This window comes from Magallana gigas, chromosome 1, assembly GCF_963853765.1.
Source record: "Magallana gigas chromosome 1, xbMagGiga1.1, whole genome shotgun sequence".
Taxonomy (NCBI): domain Eukaryota; kingdom Metazoa; phylum Mollusca; class Bivalvia; order Ostreida; family Ostreidae; genus Magallana; species Magallana gigas.
The window spans coordinates 14,151,923-14,174,950 of NC_088853.1; the positions used below are offsets into that span (position 1 = coordinate 14,151,923).

The window sequence follows — 23,028 nt, forward strand, 5'->3', positions numbered from 1 at the left end:
CACAACAAGCCTAGGACACGTGTTAATTAAAATTTAAATCCATTTATTGTGTCTTATCTTTAACAGAAATCCAAAAAATATTTTTTTTGTCTAGTTAAACGACATTTTACCTCGTGCAACGTGACAATTTTAAATTCAGAAACCTGTTTTATCGATCGAAACATTCAACTTGAAAAAAACTACATCTATACCTTGATTTCAACAAGCGCATTGTTCATATTGACAGCTGTTTCTTCGTTTTGCACCTGTGATTTAAGTGCAGTAAAATCGACCCAGTTAAATATACACATTTCAAACAGGTTTGCTGTTGGATGAATGAACACCTATGCCGCGGTCTGGATAGATATACACTAACGTGGTACACATCGATATCAGACAACCCCCACTAATATTTCTTAACGATATATCTTCCATACAGGAAGAGACACTCAGTAAAGGGGGCACCGCGTGTGTAGTAGCTTACACTGAGCATTTTACAGATTTCTTAAGACCTTGTATAAAGGGGAAAATGACGACCATAACAATCGACGAAACTTTTGGAACGTTCATTTGATGGAATGTCGGGCCGGGCCGGTTGGGCTGTTGCATTTATGTCCCCCGTCAGCGCCGACTCAGCGGTGTGTAAATTTTGCGATGACTTGATATTATGAGGAACATTTTTTAACTTGTATACACATTGAAACGATGTGTAAGTTTGCTTTCAGTTCAACGTTTGAAGGAACAAAATAGGGAGCTATTGATCTCAAGGTAGGTATTGTGAAATATTTAACAATGGAAGCTTGTACATATATATTTTATCACCTTCGCTATGACTTGCAAATTCATTATTTGTGTACGTAATGTACCCGTTTTCTAATCACAATGAATAATATCGTTGAAACCGTAATCGAACTTATGTTTAGATTAGAACAAAACTGAGATTACATCGATTAGTTTGAAAACACCTTTAGTGAATATTTTTATTTTCATTTCTGAACTCGGTGTGGTGAATTGAAACCATACGAATTGTAAGTGGACTTAATACATGTACATTGATAGCTTTAATGGCAGACACTTTATGTGGCGCGACCTAATTTATCCCTATTACGCTCTCGGTTAATGTCGCAAACAAAATTTGCACTAAATATGTATATGAGAGGTGTTTCCATGTAATGCAATATAAATGTGGCAAAATGAAACGCTTTTGAAGTTTAACTCTGAGCTATTGCCAAGCACACGCGGACGTTTCCGTACAAGTTGAATGAATCACGGCAGTATCGGGTTCCCTTCCCTCTCTTTATTCCTTCATGTGTCGTTTGGATCATGTTACACAACTTTATAAATGGACTTTATCGAACAGAAATATTCAAGGTATAATTAACAGGGGACATTTTTTTCTCCGTAGTTTCCTATATAAGCAGGAAATGACCGATTCTCTGTATTTGTGTTTTAATAGTTTTTCTGCCTTAAAAATTGTCTTCATATAAAACGATACGACAAAATTGAGTTTAATGGTTTAAATTATTTGCATTTATCCTTCCCCTCCCTTGCGACTATCTCAATTTTATTATCCTCTATCCCGCATAATATCGATAACATTCATTTGTTAAACTAATATTTATAATTTTCATATGAAATACAAAATTGACTAATCACACTTTTTTAAGGCAAAGTTACAATCTAGGCGAAGTTACAATGTACGAAATGTTAACGTGGCATGCAGTACTATTAAGGCAATAAATAATACCAAATAAAACATTCCTATATCTAATGTTCCTATAAAACGACAATTATTTATTTCAATGCTTGAAAAAAGTTTCCGCATTTGCTAACATTTTTTTTCATTTTTAAAAAGGAAATGCTGAATGAATTCCAAATTGAATTCAAAATTACATACGTTTAGATGATTTATATATAAATATACATTAACATCAACATCCGTTCCAGGTTGAGGTCGGTTTATATAAGTGAGACCCTGAAAACAAAAACGCTGGAATGTCAGGCAAGCTGGATATGAGGGAAGATCACATCAACACGTTCTTCGTGGGCCTGAAGCGCCTTTGGCTGAGCGGGGACCACTCTGACGTCACAATCCAGGTCCAAAACGAGACTTTTCTGTGCCATAAGGCGGTCCTCGCGACAATGTCGTCTTACTTTGACTCCATGTTTGGTTCTGGGATGAAAGAAAGCCTGACCGGTTCTGTCGTGATTGAGGAGATGGAACCGAGGACTTTCAAGAAAGCCATGAACTTTATTTACACAGGGGAAATCGAACTCGAAGTCGAATCGGCCATCGCTCTCTTACAGACATCGGCGTTTCTACAAATCAGAGCGCTGCAGAAATTGTGTGAAACGTATCTCAAACCACACATTGATACTGAGAACTGTATCCATTTGTGGAAGGTGTCCGTTTTAAACAACTGTCGAATCATAAAAGTCGCAGCTTTCAGACACATTCTGGACAACTTCGGAAAAGTGTCCAAGTTGGACGATTTCTATCACCTGGACCCGAAGGAGATAATTGAAATCATAAGGCAAGAAAACTTGAATGTCGCATCAGAGGAAGATTTGTGTAACATTATATTTTATTGGTTGGACCAAAACAAAAAACATGCAGATCATATGTGTGAATTTTTACAAGAAGTAAGACTTGCGTTCGTTAGGACAGAATACCTCGTCAAATTGGAGAGAAAGCCAGAAATTGCCAAAGATCCTAATTGTCTAGATCTTATCAATATTGTAAAAGACTACCACCTTCTCCCAGCCCGGCAGCACGAAATGGCAACAAAGGTTGCACGGGTACGCGCAACATCTAGTTTAGAAAACGTGCTGGTGGTTCTGGGAGGTTGCGAGGCAACAAAGCCACCTTACACGCGCTCCACATCCACGTACTGTTACAGTTTCAGACAACAGACTTGGTTTAAACTGGCTTCTCTTCCTTATGATCCGGGCATCGAGTTTGCCGCTGTGACTTACTGCAATGACATCTACATCACCGGCGGAGGCATGAAGCAAAACAGTTTTATATGGTATAACGTCAATCGGAACGTCTGGTCAGAGTTACCGTCCTTGTTAAATGGCCGACGGAGGCACGCATGCGTAGCTGTCACCGACGGCATTTACGTTCTGGGGGGTTACGATAGTGACCGGGGGGTCGGGAATCAGATGTTGAAAAGCGTGGAGAAATACGTCATCTCCCATCAAAGCTGGGAGCCCGCGGGAGAACTCGTTACGCCTGTGAGCTGTTTTGCCGCGATTTACCGAAATGAAAACATTTACACTTTCGGCGGCGAGGAGAATAGCCGAATGGATACGTCTGTTATACAGTGTTATAACGTCAACACTAAGACCTGTGTGATTCTGACGGTCAAGATACCAATGGCGTGTAAACTGACTCGATCTTGTGTGTTCAACGATCGAATGTTTCTCGTTCTGTACGACGGTCGAGTGATCGAATATTTCGAAGAGAGCGAGGATTCGAGGGCGGCGTGCAAGTTCGTTGCGCGGTTCGAGAATTTTCAGAGGACGCATTTCGGCGTCGTGGAACAAAACAAGGGAGTGGTTATTATTGGCGGGGTGATAGAGAACACCAAGCCCTGTAACGACTTCCTGCAGTGTGACACAGATACCATGGAGTGCCGTACCCTGGGGGACGTGCTTTTCACCCCGCGGTTAGTGGACGGCTGTGTGAAAATTAATATACCCAAAGACCATCTAGTTCCCCTGAAAGCGGACTCGGCCTGCTAATTGCAGATTTTATTTTTGTGTGCATGGTGGGAAATAAGATTGCAATATTGCATTTCCTCACTTCCGGATCCGGTGATTCACGTGATTGTGGTTTTTCTAATCAGACTCGACACGTGTTGCCTAAGTGGGATCTCTCAACATTATTCACCGGCGTCCGTTATAAAGGGATTCAATCTTGAGAACGATTTTATAATTAAGAGTGGTGGTAAGGACAATGTACTTGTGACGGTGTGGGACATATTATTAATATCAAACCGAGACATTAATTAAAGTGCATAGCTTTGTTATTTCTGTTCGAAGTCTTTATAATAAAGATACCTTGTTGCATGCCGTAAACTTTTAATTGTTATCACTTATATAATATTTACCGTTACCGAGAAGGCGTCAGAAATAAATATGATTTACTTTCATAAGCATGCAAATATATATATATAGAGAGAGAGAGAGAAAGAAAGAGAGGGAGAGATAATGCTCCTCGAATATGAATATGTGTTCATTAAAGCATGAGCATGCAATTATGTGATGTAATTGCATAATGTGATAAAATCTTTAGAGGTTCTTAAGATATCATTTTGCAGTATCGTTTGTAAAGCTTCGAATAAAAACACCTCTACAAAAGAATCAAGGGAGTGGCATTTTTGGAATATAAATAAGGAGGAAATCCATAGGAAAAGAAATGTAAAACAAAACAACCCACTTATTTCTCAACATGACTAATATTTGTTGATTTTATCTAGATGCTTAAAATACTTGATATTTTACGTAATATTTTGTTCTGTTTAAAACAGAATATGTGTACTTTCTTTCACGCTGGAATACCAGGTTTTAATATGTAATAACGCAAAGTGTTCTGTGAAAACGTGATAAATATTGCAGTTATATATTATATATATCATATGATGCAATTATGTATGAGAGAGAGAGAGAGAGAGAGAGAGAGAGAGAGAGAGAGAGAGAGAGAGAGAGAGAGAATGAACATACAATGCTAATTTACCCACATCTTTATTCTTAACAATTTAACAAACATAAAACGATGCAGTTTCTCCACATTATATGCTTATTACTCTCTTCAAAACTGCTTTCTGCTTAGCTTCTTTTCTGGTTCTCTCTAATTTCTTGGCAAACTTTCGGATGAACTCGCGTCTGCTTTTGGATGATTTTCCTTTTTTTCCACGCCTCGGTTTCTTTTTACTCTTATTTCGTTTTAATTTTCGAATTTTTACTTGAGAGACTTTTAAAGTCGGGAATTTTGACCCTTTTCTTAAATAGTTCCGCTTGAACTGTTTCTTTAGTCGATGTTTCTTAGCAACCAGTGTAATTTGATGAATTTTTGGCGTTCCGTTCCGTTTGGGTACATAAGCAGGGTACGGGAGCTTCCGAGAGTGTGCGCTGATGCTCTTAAACGTAGAAAATCGATTGCCCGTGTACCGCGGATAGTTAGTGAACTTTTTGTAAAACCTGTAGGGAGATCTTGGGTACTTGTTGAGCCCTGAATAATACCCGGTATAGGCGCTGAATGGCGAATATATTCTCTGAACCGGCCACACAGGTTTGCGGCTGATTGCGTTATATCTCCGTGGCTTCGGTGCTTTTGGTTGAAGACTGCCTCGGTAATATGTGATTTTGCTGTAAGTTTTATACAAGCCCCTGTACCAGCCTCTGTCTTTCAATCTTCCCACGACTTGCCCCTGATACAAACTCTTGTTTCCTTCATACCGGTCACTTAGAGCCCTCCCTCCATAGTTTTTACGTAAGGTTCCGGAGAAATGTTTGGACCAGTACTTTCCCTTGAAAACACCGCCATGGAATTTTCCGACCACTTCTCCGTGAGTTGTTTTGGACTTCCCGTGGAAAGGGATGGTACCTTGTGGTATGTAGTGAGTGTGTGGATAGAGTGTCTTGGGTTCATAGACACGTCTTATTAGAAGGGGAGTGCGGGACAAAATGGTCGGCAGTTCGCTGTTCTGAAAACAAAGTATGTAAAGTTCATTACATTATTAAATTGTCATTATATGATTTAATAAAACTTTTAAGCAATTCTAAAAAAAAATGAAATAACGTAATTTTATCTTTAATAGTGCGTGTTTAAAAACATGACCTATACACTGAAGGAAAGCTGTGGAATAAATAGAAAGATCTTGCAGGATCGGTAAACTTTGGGAAATTTTGCCCTTTGAAATGAAACACTAAAGTTTTAATGATTTGTACTTGACAATGTGTTTTATTTACAAGTGAAAAACATCAACTCGAATTGAATCGCTAAATTATCTGTAACAAAAGGAAACGATTGTTTGAGAGCAGTTTATCAGCATTGTACTGTTAATCGACCTTGTCAGTTTCCCATGGTGCACGTGAATACATATGTAACAGAATATTACAAGTATATATAAAGTATCATACACTCATTAAATGTATTGATGCGACTGTCAAACAATCAAGGAAGAGATGTTTTTGGAATTCCAGTTTCATTACTATGTTATGCAAGAAAAACTTTTTTTGCTCTAAACATTGACTTTCTTTTTTTAAACAGCTTAGACCTGGTTTTCGTTTGTCTTTAACCATGTTTGTTGTTCTTCTTTTTCATTATCGACTATTGGTTTTATTTATTTATATTTTCTGCATTTTGCATGAACTTTTAACTTGACAGTGGTAAATTGTGTAATAACTCTTTTCCAAGCTTCCTACTGGCGTTTTTAAAATCACAATTAGGCATATGCATGTGGGTCGTCTTTTCTGGTAACCATTATATAGATACCGAAGTTTTGCCCTTCAATGAGTTTTTATCTTAAAAATTCATTTTATTTCACGTGAAAGTTGTTTTCAACATATGCATGTATACATGATCGTGTTGGCTCAAAAACGGCGTCTCTCTCAGCCAAAGGAAATAAATTGGCAGTAATTAGAGAATCCGCACAGCTAGAAAGTATAATTATGTACTTTTCTGAAAAAAGAAAGGTGGTGTTGCGCGGAACTTTAGGGGTAAGGCATTTATAGGCCTATCAAACTACTGTAAAGTTAACGTACTATTTTTAACGTGTACGATATTTGACGGAAATATGATTTTTCAACAAGCTAGCGTGAATTTGATTTAGCGCATTTCTGAATGTACCTATTCATCTACTTATTTATTTTACATTTGGCGATGTGCTTAATTTAGCGGACACAGTTTTCCGCCTAAAAACGCCATATAGAATACACTGCCAAATGTAATATGTTAACAGTACAATACTATTGTTGGTCTCCATTAAAACAAATTTAGAAATATCCCACTGATCGTAATCTTCTATTATTATAATAGTATCACTTCTACAATAGTGATACTTATATTCCTGTTTTAACAAAATGACACTCTTGGTGTTTGTTGAAAATAGATCAATATATCAAAGGTTATTTACAAGAAACGTTTAACTGGGGGGCACTTGGTCAGGGGTTTCACCCCCCCCCCCCCCAATTTTAGACTTGAGGAAGTCTAAATATAGCATACTTGTAACTAATAGTAACTGCGTAAGTTGAACCTTCTGAATAAACATCATTATAATGACCCACTGACCCCCCCCCCCCCAATTAAAAAGAAAGAGAACTACTACCTGGATATGCGTCCGACAATGCCTTCCGTTTCTGGGGATGATTTATTTTTTATAATAATTTTTTTTGATAATAATTCAAAATTTTTGCTAAAAAATATCAATAGACATTAAGTGTTTTATAACAGTTTGAAGCAGTGGACTTTGGATAACAATCGGACAATGAGGAAGTTTGGAGCCTCTAACACATTCCACAAGTAGTTACACAGTTTCACCATTGCATACTTTGTTTATTAGGTGTTGCCTTGAACTATTTATTCATCGGTCGCTCTTGCTTTTGTTACTTTACATGTCGAGTGGTCCTAATTTTTTTTTTGGTGGTTAGCTATAGTTAATCTTTATTTTCTATCATAACTATATTCATTGATTTACTGCATATATATATATATATATATATATATATATATATATATATATATATATATATATATATATATATATATATTGTCGTTTCCAAATCCCAGGCATACAAGGTATTATTTTTATACTTTAAGGGGGACGTGCAGCCATCTTGTACATTTGAGGATAAGAATGTAAACATTTCTTGAGCTGGCTTGTTTCTGACAAAGATACAACTTAAATGAGCAAAATTCAAAGTTTTTCTCAACAAATGGTTGTAGAGAGCATATCAATGATCCCCTTCATTTTTTTTCAGATTTTTAAATAATCAAAATAAGTCTGTAGCTGCGCAGTCCGTCAGCTGTTCTGGGTCATTAAAAAGACATTGTCATGTTCTTGTATGCATACTTTTCAAACAAAATGGGATGTATGACTTCATATTTACTGCTTTTATATCATTTGGCAACATTTTTTTTTACCAGTTTCGGACAGAAACAAGCCAGTTCAAGAAATGTTTATATTCTTATCTTCAAATGTACAAGATGGCATCATATCCCCCTTAATGTTCATCAATAAAAGTACTAATTCTATCAGTTAATATATATATTTTCTTTCACAATTTATGTTCTTCCAACCATGGGACCATATCTAAATAAAGGGAAAGTGTAACTGCACTTACCACGTAGCGAGCTGATGAGAAAAAAAAATATCCAATTAATCTTTATAGGCAAAACGGGTTAAATTTTATATTCCTCAATAAATACTAGTAGTAAAATAAGATGGGTTAACAAAATATAAATATTTAGGTATTCTCATATATTTAACCTATCTACAATAAAGATAAGTATAAGCAAAATTGATACTTGCCAGACAGAACCGGAAGAAGAGAGATAGAAAGAAGGATGCACACAGGGACCAGAGAAATACAAGGACTCGCCATGTTTGGACTAGAAGCAGGTCTGGTGAAGGGGTTCAGTCTGTATTGATTGTTTCTTACTCTTGTTCATATAATCATATTCATACATAATTCCGTTACATGTACCTATGCGTTGTCGGACATGAAAAGGGAGGTTGTTTTGTGAAATCAGCTTGCACGGTTACCGTTCGTTACATGTAGCCATTGAGGCTTTTATTAGGAGAAGGTATGAAAAGTTCAAGTTCCCATTTCTTACATTAACTTTCCTATATTGCACATGTTGTAATCCATGAGTGTAACATAAGCAAACGTAGTAGTTAAAAAACAATTTGATATATTTTTCATACTAATGAAAAAAGTAAAACATACATCAGTATTTTATACTAAATATAACGAAAAAAATTAATAGGCTAACATCAGTTTAAAAAAAATATAAAATGATGTGATAATGAACAGTGCTTAAAATCAAAAGTTCAACAGCAGTTTTTAAAAGAAAAGATATTATGAATATTGAATGAAAATCTGTGAATAACAGTACGCTGATGATGAAAAATGCACGTTAATCTGTTTTGAATGTTAACAAAATGTCTTGTAACTTATCATGTTTATCATCCGTCGGCCGAGAGAGGTCAAATACTTTTTTGTAAAAAATATTCGTAGAGGATACCGTTATATTTTGACAAATACCAACATTTCTATACAAAGTTTAAAGTGCATCCACACCAGTCTGTTTAAAACCAAGGGAATGATAATTATAACCCATTCACATAGAGAGATCGGTAAGTAGTTTTAGCTAGCCGAAATCATGTTCCGGGGTCGCAGCTGCTATAGGGAAAGTGTCTCAATGATACGAAAGTCCAGACGTTCATTCCAGATTCAATGTTCTTTATTCATTCCCAATCCTTTCATAAAGAAGAAACATGAATATTAGAATATAAGTTTAAGGATCCCAGGGGGGGGGGGGGGTGTCAACACATTAACCATAAGATCTGTGTTTAACTTTGATACATGTTTGGCAAAAAACTATTATTAGTATTAAGTGAGGAAATAATCCAAGTATTTTAGCATTAAAATTTGATCATTTCCTTTATTCATTCATAATCTTTACCTAAAGAACAACATGAATATTAAAAATATGAGGTTAAGGATCAGAGAGAGGGGGGGGGGGGGGGGCAAATTAATCATAAGATCTGTATCAAACTTTGAAAAATGCATGTTTGTCAATTAACTGTTATTAATATTTAGTAAGGAAATAATCCAAGTATTTTAGCTTTAAGATTTTATCATTTCCTTTGTGCATACATGTACCTTTCCTTCTTAAGGAAATCAAAATTCTTTAAGGTGGAATAACACACCTGGAAAAAAGTCACTCAAATTAACTGTAAATTATTTGATTATGAAAGATATAATGATAAATAAACTATATATATGTCAAATAAGCAAAACATTGCAAATTAGGGATGATATTTAAAAAAATCAATTCATCAAATAACAACAAAAGGCTCAGCGGGATTCGAACTCGGTACGTACAGATCACAAGCCCGACACTTTATCCACTAGGCTATGAAGTAAGTTTTATTTTACCGTCGATAGAATCCTTAAAAAAATGTCGTTTTGATCAGAGGTCAGCCGTTTTATGACGATGTGTTATTCCACCTTAAAATGGCAACGACCGTCGAGCTCTCTTAAATATTATTTCCGGAAACAAGGAGTGGTCAGCAGGTTTTTTTTCTAACTTCCGTATGAATGTGGACATGAATAATAAGTTACACGTAGACATATCTCTAAACTCTTATGCTGTCATTAATAAGTCACATGGTTCATCTTGCATGTATGATGTCAGAGACTGACAGAAATAAGTATAAACTATATTAAAATAAAGATCTGTGAAATAATTATTTACCTTCATTATAAAGAAATGTTCATACAATCATGTGAACATAATATTTGCATATTGATGTAATTTATTTTGCATGTAGGGTGCATAAATATGGAAATATACAGAGAAAAAAAATCATTATATTTTTTAAGTTCGTTTTCATATTACATGGCGTATATGGATTGGCCCCTTGGACTCCTAATATCCAAGCATGGACGTTTAAACCACTGATTATTCTTTTTTCTGCAATGTTGCTCATAAACCGCATGAATCACCAAAGAAAGTTATTAATTGTTTATATTTATAATTTTTAACGAACAAATTAATTAATTGTAAAACGTAATTAAAATTGTTAATTGTTCATGTACTCCAGTACCTTAGATAAGAGAAAAATCACTGGCAAAACTATTCATCTTCTTTTGGAATTTGAGTCTGAAATCATTATAATTGCTCAGTAATTAAATTTCGTGCTGTCATTGGTTGTTTCTTATTGCTGAATGTTTCGACCAATCGATAAACCAGATAGAACTGGATCACGTAGATTTCAGTCCGAGCATGATCCCTCTATTTGAAACTTATAGTTAATTCATTGCTCTATAAAACAGCCAGACTGCAATCTACATGTCCCGTTTGTCGATTGGTTGAAATCTTCAGCGACCTAAGAAAAAAGCGGACTGCACAAACTAATATCTATGATTTCAGACTCAAAATATAAAAATAGAAGTTTTAACTGTTTCTTTTAGCTAACGTACTCATGTACATTAACAGCAATTTAGTGAATTTTACTTACTTTTTACAATCAATCTATTAATTTGTTATAAGATAGATGTAAATATAAACAATAAATTGCTGTTTTGGTGCTTCATGCGGGTTATGAAGGCAGCGATCATTGCAGAAAAAAAATACATAACCCCTATAAAGTAAAGAAATAAACGCTTATTATGAACTATCTACTGAACAGCTATGAAGTTCATAACGTCAATCATACTGACCAGGACGAATAAGTGACAAAAATTCATAATACATGTACCACCGAAATGATCAGGGTGATTAAAAACTCTCGAACGATGATTCGTTTCTTGACAGCGATCAACGGATATTATAATTGTTAACTGAACTTTAAACATTGAACTTTTATTATTAGTCACGTACGGACTGGGGTCAGTATAGATATATTAACAATTCTGTATACGATATTTATGCTTATGATCTTTGCTTGACAGAGGAAGAGACTTCTGCTTTGAAAAAAAAAATAATCTTACAAATATATAAATTGGGTTGTGTCCCTTAGTGAATACAAATGTGAAACAAACCCAACAATATTCCTTATATATCGTTTCAATGCATCGTATTTGGTACAATTATAATCATTGATGACGCTATTCAAAGAGGGATAAAACAGATGATAAACTAGATCTCGTTACGAGTAACGAGTAGGTCTTCCGTCCGATTTTGTTTTCATATGATACGATGAAATATAGATATTCTCTGCCAAATCTGCGATCTTGGTGAATCTAGGTTTTTTGTCTCGAGACCGAAAACGAACGAACAAAAGAGGTTTATGAAAATAAAAGCTAGGGTTTTTTATACATATGTTTAGTGTACACTACTGTTAATCATAGCAGATGAAACACCAAAGATAATCAGTTAAACTTGTGAAAAAAATGAATTGTTTGAACTCTTCTGGTGAGTACCGGAAGTGACGGTTGACAAAAGAAAACCCGTTAAATATATCTTCAATCGATTGTCTATCATTTATAAAAGTTTGTGTCTCAATCACTTACAGTGACTAAAATCTCGCTGGTATCAATTTTGTAAAAAAGGCTAAGTACCAAAGATATTTGAAATCTTGCTTGTTTTCAAGTTATCTGTAATATAGTTTACGAGTGTCTTGGCTTCTCATTTAAGGGGCCAGCCCCTTTTTCTTGAGTTCAATCGACAGTTCTCACGTATACTAACATTTTTTGTTCTTACACCCATCTAAAATTGTTGTTCATTTTTGAGATACAAATGATTGAATATTTTAGGGGCCAGCCCTATAGATCCTTAATGGGGACAGACTTTGGAGTTTTGATTAGTGGAATTGATTAGAATCATCAATGCAAACATTTTCTTTTCTACATTGCCTAACAAAATATGTCTCCTTCTCTAGATATATTGCATCAAAGTTTAAGTACTTTGGCCCCTTAAAATCCCTAATTACGTCATAAATGGGCGTGAAAATGATTTTACCTGATAAATATTGCTACAATCAACAACTTTGCTTCTATATTGCATTACCAAATTTTGATCGTTTTTAAGTTATTTGCAATAGAGTTTACGAGTGTCTTGGCCCCTAATTTAAGGAGCCAGCCCCTTTTTCTTGATTTTGTTGGAAAGAACGTTTAATTATCTACTATATTTGTTATAAATGTCTTAACAAAATATCAACTGATAAAAAGATACAGATGAAAACGTATGAAGAATTTGAATGAAAATTCGTACCCAATTTTCGTGCCTACGCGAGCTCCAAGAAATGGCGCCACTGGCGTAAAACAAAATAATAGTGCACAACTTCAGACTATAGACTACCTATCCTGAAAATTTCATAGTCATATCTCTGATAGTTTCTGAGATCAGCTCTGCACAAAATAGGTCGTAAAAATGTGCAAAATGGCCGATAAATCGGTACCGGAAGTGCCGACAGGAAAAATCTCAAAAACGTATGAAGTTTACATCAAGTCCCATCTTCTGTGAAAAAATAATTGAAATCGGTCGAATAGTTTTCAAGAAATCGCGTGCACAAAATTTGTGGAAAAAAATAATAATAACTAGATACGATCTCGTTACGAGTAACGAGTAGGTCTTCCTTGTGATTTCTGTTTTTAATCATACCATGAATAATCGATTTAATTTTAGAATCCCCCCCCCCCCCCCACACACACCTTCAGATAATGTATACAAATCCTTAATTACGTAATAAATGGGTGTTGCAATGAGTTTTCCAGATAGATATTGCTACAATTAACAACTTTGCTTTTATAATGCATTACGAAATCTTAATCGTTTTTATGTAATTTGTAATAGACTTTACGAGTTTCTTGCCCCCCCCCCCCAAAAAAAAGGGGCCAGCCCCTTTTTCTTGATTTCTTTGAAAAGGTCTTAAGAATACAAACATTTTTTGTTCTTACACTCATCTTAAAGCCCTGTAGATCCCTAATGGGGACATACATTGGTGTTTTGATAAGTGGAATCGCTTTAAATCATTGATGCAAACATTTTCTCTTCTATGATGTCTAACAAAATATGTCTCCTTCTCTAGATATATTGCGTCAAAGTTTAAGTACTTTGGCCCCTAAAAATCCGTAATTACGTCATAAATGGGTGTGAAAATGATTTTACCTGATAAATATTGCTACGATCAACAACTTTGCTTCTATAATGCATTACAAAATCTTTATCATTTTTAGGTTTTTTGTAATAGAGTTTACGAGTGTCTTGGCCCCTAATTTAAGGGGCCAGCCCCTTTTTCTTGATTTTGTTGGAAAGAACGTTAAATATCTACTACTTTTGTAATATATGTCTTAACAAAATATCAACTGATAAAAAGATACAAATAAAAATATATGAAAATTTTGAATGAAAATTTGTACTCAATTTTCGAGCCCAGGCGAGCTCCAAGAAATGGCGCCACTGGCGTAAAACAACATAATAGTGCACAACTTCAGACTATAGACTACCTATCCTGAAAATTTCATAGTCATATCTCTGATAGTTTCTCAGATCAGCTCTGCACAAAATAGGTCGTGAAAATGTGCGAAATGGCCGATAAATCGGTACCGGAAGTGACAACAGGAAAAATCTCAAAAACGTATGAAGTTTACATCAAGTCCCATCTTCTGTGAAAAAATAATTGAAATCGGTCGAATAGTTTTCAAGAAATCGCGTGCACAAAATTTGTGGAAAAAAATAATAATAACTAGATACGACCTCGTTACGAGTAACGAGTAGGTCTTCCGTCCGATTTTTTTTTTTTTTTTTTTAGATAAAATGATACCATGAGATATCGATACAATTTCAAAATTACCCCCCTCCCCCCCCAAAAAAAAAAATTTGAACATAAAGAATAAAAACCCTAATTACGTCAGACATGGGCCTGACGATGACTCTTTTAAACCGATAATGTAGAGATCAACAACTTTGATTTTTATAATGCATAACAAAATATTTATCGTTTTCAAGTTATTCGTAATAGAATTTACGAGTCTCTTGGTCCCTAATTAAAGGGGCCAGCCCCTTTTTCTTGATTTTATTGGATAGAACTTTTGATTCTCTACTACTTTTGTTCTATATGTCTTGTCAAAATATCAACTGATAAAAAGATACTTATCAAAACATATGGAAATTTGGATTCGAAATCTGTACCCCATTTTTGTGCCTAAGCGAGCTCCAAGGAATAGCGCCACTGGTGCAAAACAACTAAATAGTGCACAACTTCAAACCATGCTCTACCTATCCTGAAAATTTCAAAGTCATATCTCTTATAGTTTCTGAGATCAACTCTGCACAAAATTGGTCGTAAAAAATTACAAAATCGACCGTAAATCCGGACCGGAAGTGACGACGACAAAAAATTCAAAAACATATAAAATTCAGATAATTTCCCATCATCTGTGAAAAAATTGTTCAGATCGGTTGAGTAGTTTTCGAGAAATCGCGTGCACAAAATTTGGAAAAAAAAAATAATAATAAACAGTACGAAAACAATAAGGTCTTCCGTTGGAAACGGAAGACCTTAACTAGATCTCGTTACGAGTAACGATTAGGTCTTCCGCCCGATTTTATTTTCATATGATACGATGAAATATCGATATTCTCTGCCAAATCTGCGATCTTGGTGAATCTAGGTTTTTTGTCTCGAGACCGAAAACGGACGAACAAAAGAGGTTTATGAAAATAAAAGCTAGGTTTTATTATACATTTGTTTAGTGTACACCACTGTTAATCATGGAAGATGAAACACCAAAGATAATCAGTTAAACTTGTGAAAAAAATAAATTGTTTGAACTCTTCTGGTGAGTACCGGAAGTGACGGTTGACAAAAGAAAACCCGTTAAATATATCTTCAATCGATTGTCTATCATTTATAAAAGTTTGTGTCTCAATCACTTACAGTGACTAAAATCTCGCTGGTATCAATTTTGTAAAAAGGCTAGGTACCAAAGGTATTTGAAATCTTGATTGTTTTCAAGTTATCTGTAATACAGTTTACGAGTCCCTTTTTCTTGAGTTCAATCGAAAGGTCTCACGAATACTAACATTTTTTGTTCTTACACCCATCTAAAATTGTTGTTCATTTTTGAGATACAAATGATTGAATATTTTAGGGGCCAGCCCTCTAGATCCTTAATGGGGGCAGACTTTAGAGTTTTGATTAGTGGAATCGATTAGAATCATCAATGCAAACATTTTCTTTTCTACATTGCCTAACAAAATATGTCTCCTTCTCAAGATATATTGCATCAAAGTTTAAGTACTTTGGCCCCTTAAAATCCCTAATTACGTCATAAATGGGTGTGAAAATGATTTTACCTGATAAATATTGCTACAATCAACAACTTTGCTTCTATCTTGCATTACAACATTTTGATCGTTTTTAAGTTATTGGTAATAGAGTTTACGAGTGTCTTGGCCCCTAATTTAAGGGGCCAGCCCCTTTTTCTTGGTTTTGTTGGAAAGAACGTTTAATTATCTACTACTTTTGTTATATATGTCTTAACAAAATACCAACTGATAAAAAGAAACAGATGAAAACGTATGAAAATTTTGAATGAAAATTCGTACTAAATTTTCGAGCCCAGGCGAGCTCCAAGAAATGGCGCCACTGGCGTAAAACAACATAATAGTGCACAACTTCAAACTATAAACTACCTATCCTGAAAATTTCAAAGTCATATCTCTGATAGTTTCTGAGATCAGCTCTGCACAAAATAGGTCGTGAAAATGTGCAAAATGGCCGATAAATCGGTACCGGAAGTGACGACAGAAAAAATCTCAAAAATGTATGAAGTTTACATCAAGTCCCATCTTCTGTGAAAAAATGATTGAAATCGGTCGAATAGTTTTCGAGAAATCGCGTGCACAAAATTTGTGGAAAAAAATAATAATAAGAAGAAATCGTACGAAAACTATAAGGTCTTCCGTTGGAAACGGAAGACCTTAACTAGATACGATCTCGTTACGAGTAACGAGTAGGTCTTCCTTGTGATTTCTGTTTTTAATCATACCATGAATAATCGATATAATTTTAGAATTACCCCCCCCCCCACACACACACACTTTCAGATAATGTATACAAATCCTTAATTACGTAATAAATGGGTGTTGCAATGAGTTTTCCAGATAGATATTGCTACAATTAACAACTTTGCTTTTATAATGCATTACGAAATCTTAATCGTTTTTATGTAATTTGTAATAGACTTTACGAGTTTCTTGCCCCCCCCCCCCCCAAAAAAAAGGGGCCAGCCGCTTTTTCTTGATTTCTTTGAAAAGGTCTTAAGAATACAAACATTTTTTGTTCTTACACTCATCTTATATTGTTGTTCATTTTTGAGATACAAATGTTTGAATATTTTAGGGGTCAGCCCTGTAGATCCCTAATGGGGACATACATTGGTGTTTTGATAAGTGGAATCGCTTTAAATTATTAATGCAAACATTTTCTCCTCTATGATGTCTAACAAAATATGTCTCCATCTCTAGATATATTGCGTCAAAGTTTAAGTACTTTGGCCCCTAAAATTCCCTAATTACGTCATAAATGGGTGTGAAAATGATTTTACCTGATAAATATTGCTACGATCAACAACTTTGCTTCTATAATGCATTACAAAATCTTTATCATTTTTAGGTTTTTTGTAATAGAGTTTACGAGTGTCTTGGCCCCTAATTTAAGGGGCCAGCCCCTTTTTCTTGATTTTGTTGGAAAGAACGTTAAATATCTACTACTTTTGTAATATATGTCTTAACAAAATATCAACTGATAAAAAGATACAAATCAAAACAGATGAAAATTTTGAATGAAAATTTGTACTCAATTTTCGAGCCCAGGCGAGCTTCAAGAAATGGCGCCACTGGCGTAAAACAACATAATAGTGCACAACTTCAAACTATAGACTAACTATATCCTGAAAATTTCATAGTCATATCTCTGATAGTTTCTCAGATCAGCTCTGCACAAAATAGGTCGTGAAAATGTGCAAAATGGCCGATAAATCGGTACCGGAAGTGACAACAGGAAAAATCTCAAAAACGTATGAAGTTTACATCAAGTCCCATCTTCTGTGAAATAATAATTGAAATCGGTCGAATAGTTTTCGAGAAATCGCGTGCACAAAATTTGTGGAAAAAAATAATAATAATAACTAGATACGACCTCGTTACGAGTAACGAGTAGGTCTTCCGTCCGATTTTTTTTTTTAGATAAAATGATACCATGAGATATCGATACAATTTCAAAATTACCCCCCCCCCCCCCCCCCAAAAAAAAAAAAAAAAATTGAAGATAAAGAATAAAAACCCTAATTACGTCATACATGGGCCTGACGTTAACTCTTTTAAACCGATAATGTAGAGATCAACAACTTAGATTTTTATAATGCATCACAAAATATTTATCGTTTTCAAGTTATTCGTAATAGAATTTACGAGTCTCTTGGTCCCTAATTAAAGGGGCCAGTCCCTTTTTCTTGATTTTATTGGATAGAACTTTTGATTCTCTACTACTTTTGTTCTATATGTCTTGTCAAAATATCAACTGATAAAAAGATACTGATCAAAACATATGGAAATTTTGATTCGAAATCTGTACCCCATTTTTGTGCCTAAGCGAGCTCCAAGGAATAGCGCCACTGGTGCAAAACAACTAAATAGTGCACAACTTCAAACCATGCTCTACCTATCCTGAAAATTTCAAAGTCATATCTCTTATAGTTTCTGAGATCAACTCTGCACAAAATTGGTCGTAAAAAATTACAAAATCGACCGTAAATCCGGACCGGAAGTGACGACGACAAAAAATTCAAAAACATATAAAATTCAGATAATTTCCCATCATCTGTGAAAAAATTGTTCAGATCGGTTGAGTAGTTTTCGAGAAATCGCGTGCACAAAATTTGGAAAAAAAAAATAATAATAAACAGTACGAAAACAATAAGGTCTTCCGTTGGAAACGGAAGACCTTAACTAGATCTCGTTACGAGTAACGATTAGGTCTTCCGCCCGATTTTATTTTCATATGATACGATGAAATATCGATATTCTCTGCCAAATCTGCGATCTTGGTGAATCTAGGTTTTTTGTCTCGAGACCGAAAACGGACGAACAAAAGAGGTTTATGAAAATAAAAGCTAGGTTTTATTATACATTTGTTTAGTGTACACCACTGTTAATCATGGAAGATGAAACACCAAAGATAATCAGTTAAACTTGTGAAAAAAATAAATTGTTTGAACTCTTCTGGTGAGTACCGGAAGTGACGGTTGACAAAAGAAAACCCGTTAAATATATCTTCAATCGATTGTCTATCATTTATAAAAGTTTGTGTCTCAATCACTTACAGTGACTAAAATCTCGCTGGTATCAATTTTGTAAAAAGGCTAGGTACCAAAGGTATTTGAAATCTTGATTGTTTTCAAGTTATCTGTAATACAGTTTACGAGTCCCTTTTTCTTGAGTTCAATCGAAAGGTCTCACGAATACTAACATTTTTTGTTCTTACACCCATCTAAAATTGTTGTTCATTTTTGAGATACAAATGATTGAATATTTTAGGGGCCAGCCCTCTAGATCCTTAATGGGGGCAGACTTTAGAGTTTTGATTAGTGGAATCGATTAGAATCATCAATGCAAACATTTTCTTTTCTACATTGCCTAACAAAATATGTCTCCTTCTCAAGATATATTGCATCAAAGTTTAAGTACTTTGGCCCCTTAAAATCCCTAATTACGTCATAAATGGGTGTGAAAATGATTTTACCTGATAAATATTGCTACAATCAACAACTTTGCTTCTATCTTGCATTACAACATTTTGATCGTTTTTAAGTTATTGGTAATAGAGTTTACGAGTGTCTTGGCCCCTAATTTAAGGGGCCAGCCCCTTTTTCTTGGTTTTGTTGGAAAGAACGTTTAATTATCTACTACTTTTGTTATATATGTCTTAACAAAATACCAACTGATAAAAAGAAACAGATGAAAACGTATGAAAATTTTGAATGAAAATTCGTACTAAATTTTCGAGCCCAGGCGAGCTCCAAGAAATGGCGCCACTGGCGTAAAACAACATAATAGTGCACAACTTCAAACTATAAACTACCTATCCTGAAAATTTCAAAGTCATATCTCTGATAGTTTCTGAGATCAGCTCTGCACAAAATAGGTCGTGAAAATGTGCAAAATGGCCGATAAATCGGTACCGGAAGTGACGACAGAAAAAATCTCAAAAATGTATGAAGTTTACATCAAGTCCCATCTTCTGTGAAAAAATGATTGAAATCGGTCGAATAGTTTTCGAGAAATCGCGTGCACAAAATTTGTGGAAAAAAATAATAATAAGAAGAAATCGTACGAAAACTATAAGGTCTTCCGTTGGAAACGGAAGACCTTAACTAGATACGATCTCGTTACGAGTAACGAGTAGGTCTTCCTTGTGATTTCTGTTTTTAATCATACCATGAATAATCGATATAATTTTAGAATTACCCCCCCCCCCCCACACACACACACTTTCAGATAATGTATACAAATCCTTAATTACGTAATAAATGGGTGTTGCAATGAGTTTTCCAGATAGATATTGCTACAATTAACAACTTTGCTTTTATAATGCATTACGAAATCTTAATCGTTTTTATGTAATTTGTAATAGACTTTACGAGTTTCTTGCCCCCCCCCCCCCAAAAAAAAGGGGCCAGCCGCTTTTTCTTGATTTCTTTGAAAAGGTCTTAAGAATACAAACATTTTTTGTTCTTACACTCATCTTATATTGTTGTTCATTTTTGAGATACAAATGTTTGAATATTTTAGGGGTCAGCCCTGTAGATCCCTAATGGGGACATACATTGGTGTTTTGATAAGTGGAATCGCTTTAAATTATTAATGCAAACATTTTCTCCTCTATGATGTCTAACAAAATATGTCTCCATCTCTAGATATATTGCGTCAAAGTTTAAGTACTTTGGCCCCTAAAATTCCCTAATTACGTCATAAATGGGTGTGAAAATGATTTTACCTGATAAATATTGCTACGATCAACAACTTTGCTTCTATAATGCATTACAAAATCTTTATCATTTTTAGGTTTTTTGTAATAGAGTTTACGAGTGTCTTGGCCCCTAATTTAAGGGGCCAGCCCCTTTTTCTTGATTTTGTTGGAAAGAACGTTAAATATCTACTACTTTTGTAATATATGTCTTAACAAAATATCAACTGATAAAAAGATACAAATCAAAACAGATGAAAATTTTGAATGAAAATTTGTACTCAATTTTCGAGCCCAGGCGAGCTTCAAGAAATGGCGCCACTGGCGTAAAACAACATAATAGTGCACAACTTCAAACTATAGACTAACTATATCCTGAAAATTTCATAGTCATATCTCTGATAGTTTCTCAGATCAGCTCTGCACAAAATAGGTCGTGAAAATGTGCAAAATGGCCGATAAATCGGTACCGGAAGTGACAACAGGAAAAATCTCAAAAACGTATGAAGTTTACATCAAGTCCCATCTTCTGTGAAATAATAATTGAAATCGGTCGAATAGTTTTCGAGAAATCGCGTGCACAAAATTTGTGGAAAAAAATAATAATAATAACTAGATACGACCTCGTTACGAGTAACGAGTAGGTCTTCCGTCCGATTTTTTTTTTTAGATAAAATGATACCATGAGATATCGATACAATTTCAAAATTACCCCCCCCCCCCCCCCCAAAAAAAAAAAAAAAAATTGAAGATAAAGAATAAAAACCCTAATTACGTCATACATGGGCCTGACGTTAACTCTTTTAAACCGATAATGTAGAGATCAACAACTTAGATTTTTATAATGCATCACAAAATATTTATCGTTTTCAAGTTATTCGTAATAGAATTTACGAGTCTCTTGGTCCCTAATTAAAGGGGCCAGTCCCTTTTTCTTGATTTTATTGGATAGAACTTTTGATTCTCTACTACTTTTGTTCTATATGTCTTGTCAAAATATCAACTGATAAAAAGATACTGATCAAAACATATGGAAATTTTGATTCGAAATCTGTACCCCATTTTTGTGCCTAAGCGAGCTCCAAGGAATAGCGCCACTGGTGCAAAACAACTAAATAGTGCACAACTTCAAACCATGCTCTACCTATCCTGAAAATTTCAAAGTCATATCTCTTATAGTTTCTGAGATCAACTCTGCACAAAATTGGTCGTAAAAAATTACAAAATCGACCGTAAATCCGGACCGGAAGTGACGACGACAAAAAATTCAAAAACATATAAAATTCAGATAATTTCCCATCATCTGTGAAAAAATTGTTCAGATCGGTTGAGTAGTTTTCGAGAAATCGCGTGCACAAAATTTGGAAAAAAAAAATAATAATAAACAGTACGAAAACAATAAGGTCTTCCGTTGGAAACGGAAGACCTTAACTAGATCTCGTTACGAGTAACGATTAGGTCTTCCGCCCGATTTTATTTTCATATGATACGATGAAATATCGATATTCTCTGCCAAATCTGCGATCTTGGTGAATCTAGGTTTTTTGTCTCGAGACCGAAAACGGACGAACAAAAGAGGTTTATGAAAATAAAAGCTAGGTTTTATTATACATTTGTTTAGTGTACACCACTGTTAATCATGGAAGATGAAACACCAAAGATAATCAGTTAAACTTGTGAAAAAAATAAATTGTTTGAACTCTTCTGGTGAGTACCGGAAGTGACGGTTGACAAAAGAAAACCCGTTAAATATATCTTCAATCGATTGTCTATCATTTATAAAAGTTTGTGTCTCAATCACTTACAGTGACTAAAATCTCGCTGGTATCAATTTTGTAAAAAGGCTAGGTACCAAAGGTATTTGAAATCTTGATTGTTTTCAAGTTATCTGTAATACAGTTTACGAGTCCCTTTTTCTTGAGTTCAATCGAAAGGTCTCACGAATACTAACATTTTTTGTTCTTACACCCATCTAAAATTGTTGTTCATTTTTGAGATACAAATGATTGAATATTTTAGGGGCCAGCCCTCTAGATCCTTAATGGGGGCAGACTTTAGAGTTTTGATTAGTGGAATCGATTAGAATCATCAATGCAAACATTTTCTTTTCTACATTGCCTAACAAAATATGTCTCCTTCTCAAGATATATTGCATCAAAGTTTAAGTACTTTGGCCCCTTAAAATCCCTAATTACGTCATAAATGGGTGTGAAAATGATTTTACCTGATAAATATTGCTACAATCAACAACTTTGCTTCTATCTTGCATTACAACATTTTGATCGTTTTTAAGTTATTGGTAATAGAGTTTACGAGTGTCTTGGCCCCTAATTTAAGGGGC

General features: G+C 34.7%; 2 protein-coding genes across 3 annotated transcripts; one reads left to right on the forward strand and one right to left on the reverse strand.

The window, feature by feature from the left end:
* Nucleotides 1–301: 301 nt before the first annotated feature.
* LOC105324622 (kelch-like protein 6) lies at nt 302–4,130 on the forward strand. 2 transcript variants are annotated; one of them, XM_011423745.4, is made up of 2 exons: nt 302–747; nt 1,927–4,130. In XM_011423745.4, the coding sequence occupies exon 2, from the start codon at nt 1,975–1,977 to the stop codon at nt 3,724–3,726; it is 1,752 nt and encodes a 583-aa protein (XP_011422047.3). In that variant the 5' UTR covers nt 302–747; nt 1,927–1,974; the 3' UTR covers nt 3,727–4,130. The 2 variants fall into 2 exon arrangements, with proteins under 2 accessions (XP_011422047.3, XP_011422048.3); XM_011423746.4 differs by lacking the exon at nt 302–747 and adding an exon at nt 1,140–1,350.
* A 581-nt stretch (nt 4,131–4,711) lies between these two features.
* On the reverse strand, nt 4,712–8,770 carry LOC105324623 (uncharacterized). Its single transcript, XM_066085228.1, has 3 exons — nt 8,751–8,770; nt 8,329–8,368; nt 4,712–5,690 (listed from the first exon to the last, which is right to left on the reverse strand). Exons 1-3 carry the CDS (start codon nt 8,768–8,770, stop codon nt 4,776–4,778), a joined length of 975 nt encoding a protein of 324 aa, XP_065941300.1. The 3' UTR covers nt 4,712–4,775.
* Between the last annotated feature and the right edge of the window lie 14,258 nt (nt 8,771–23,028).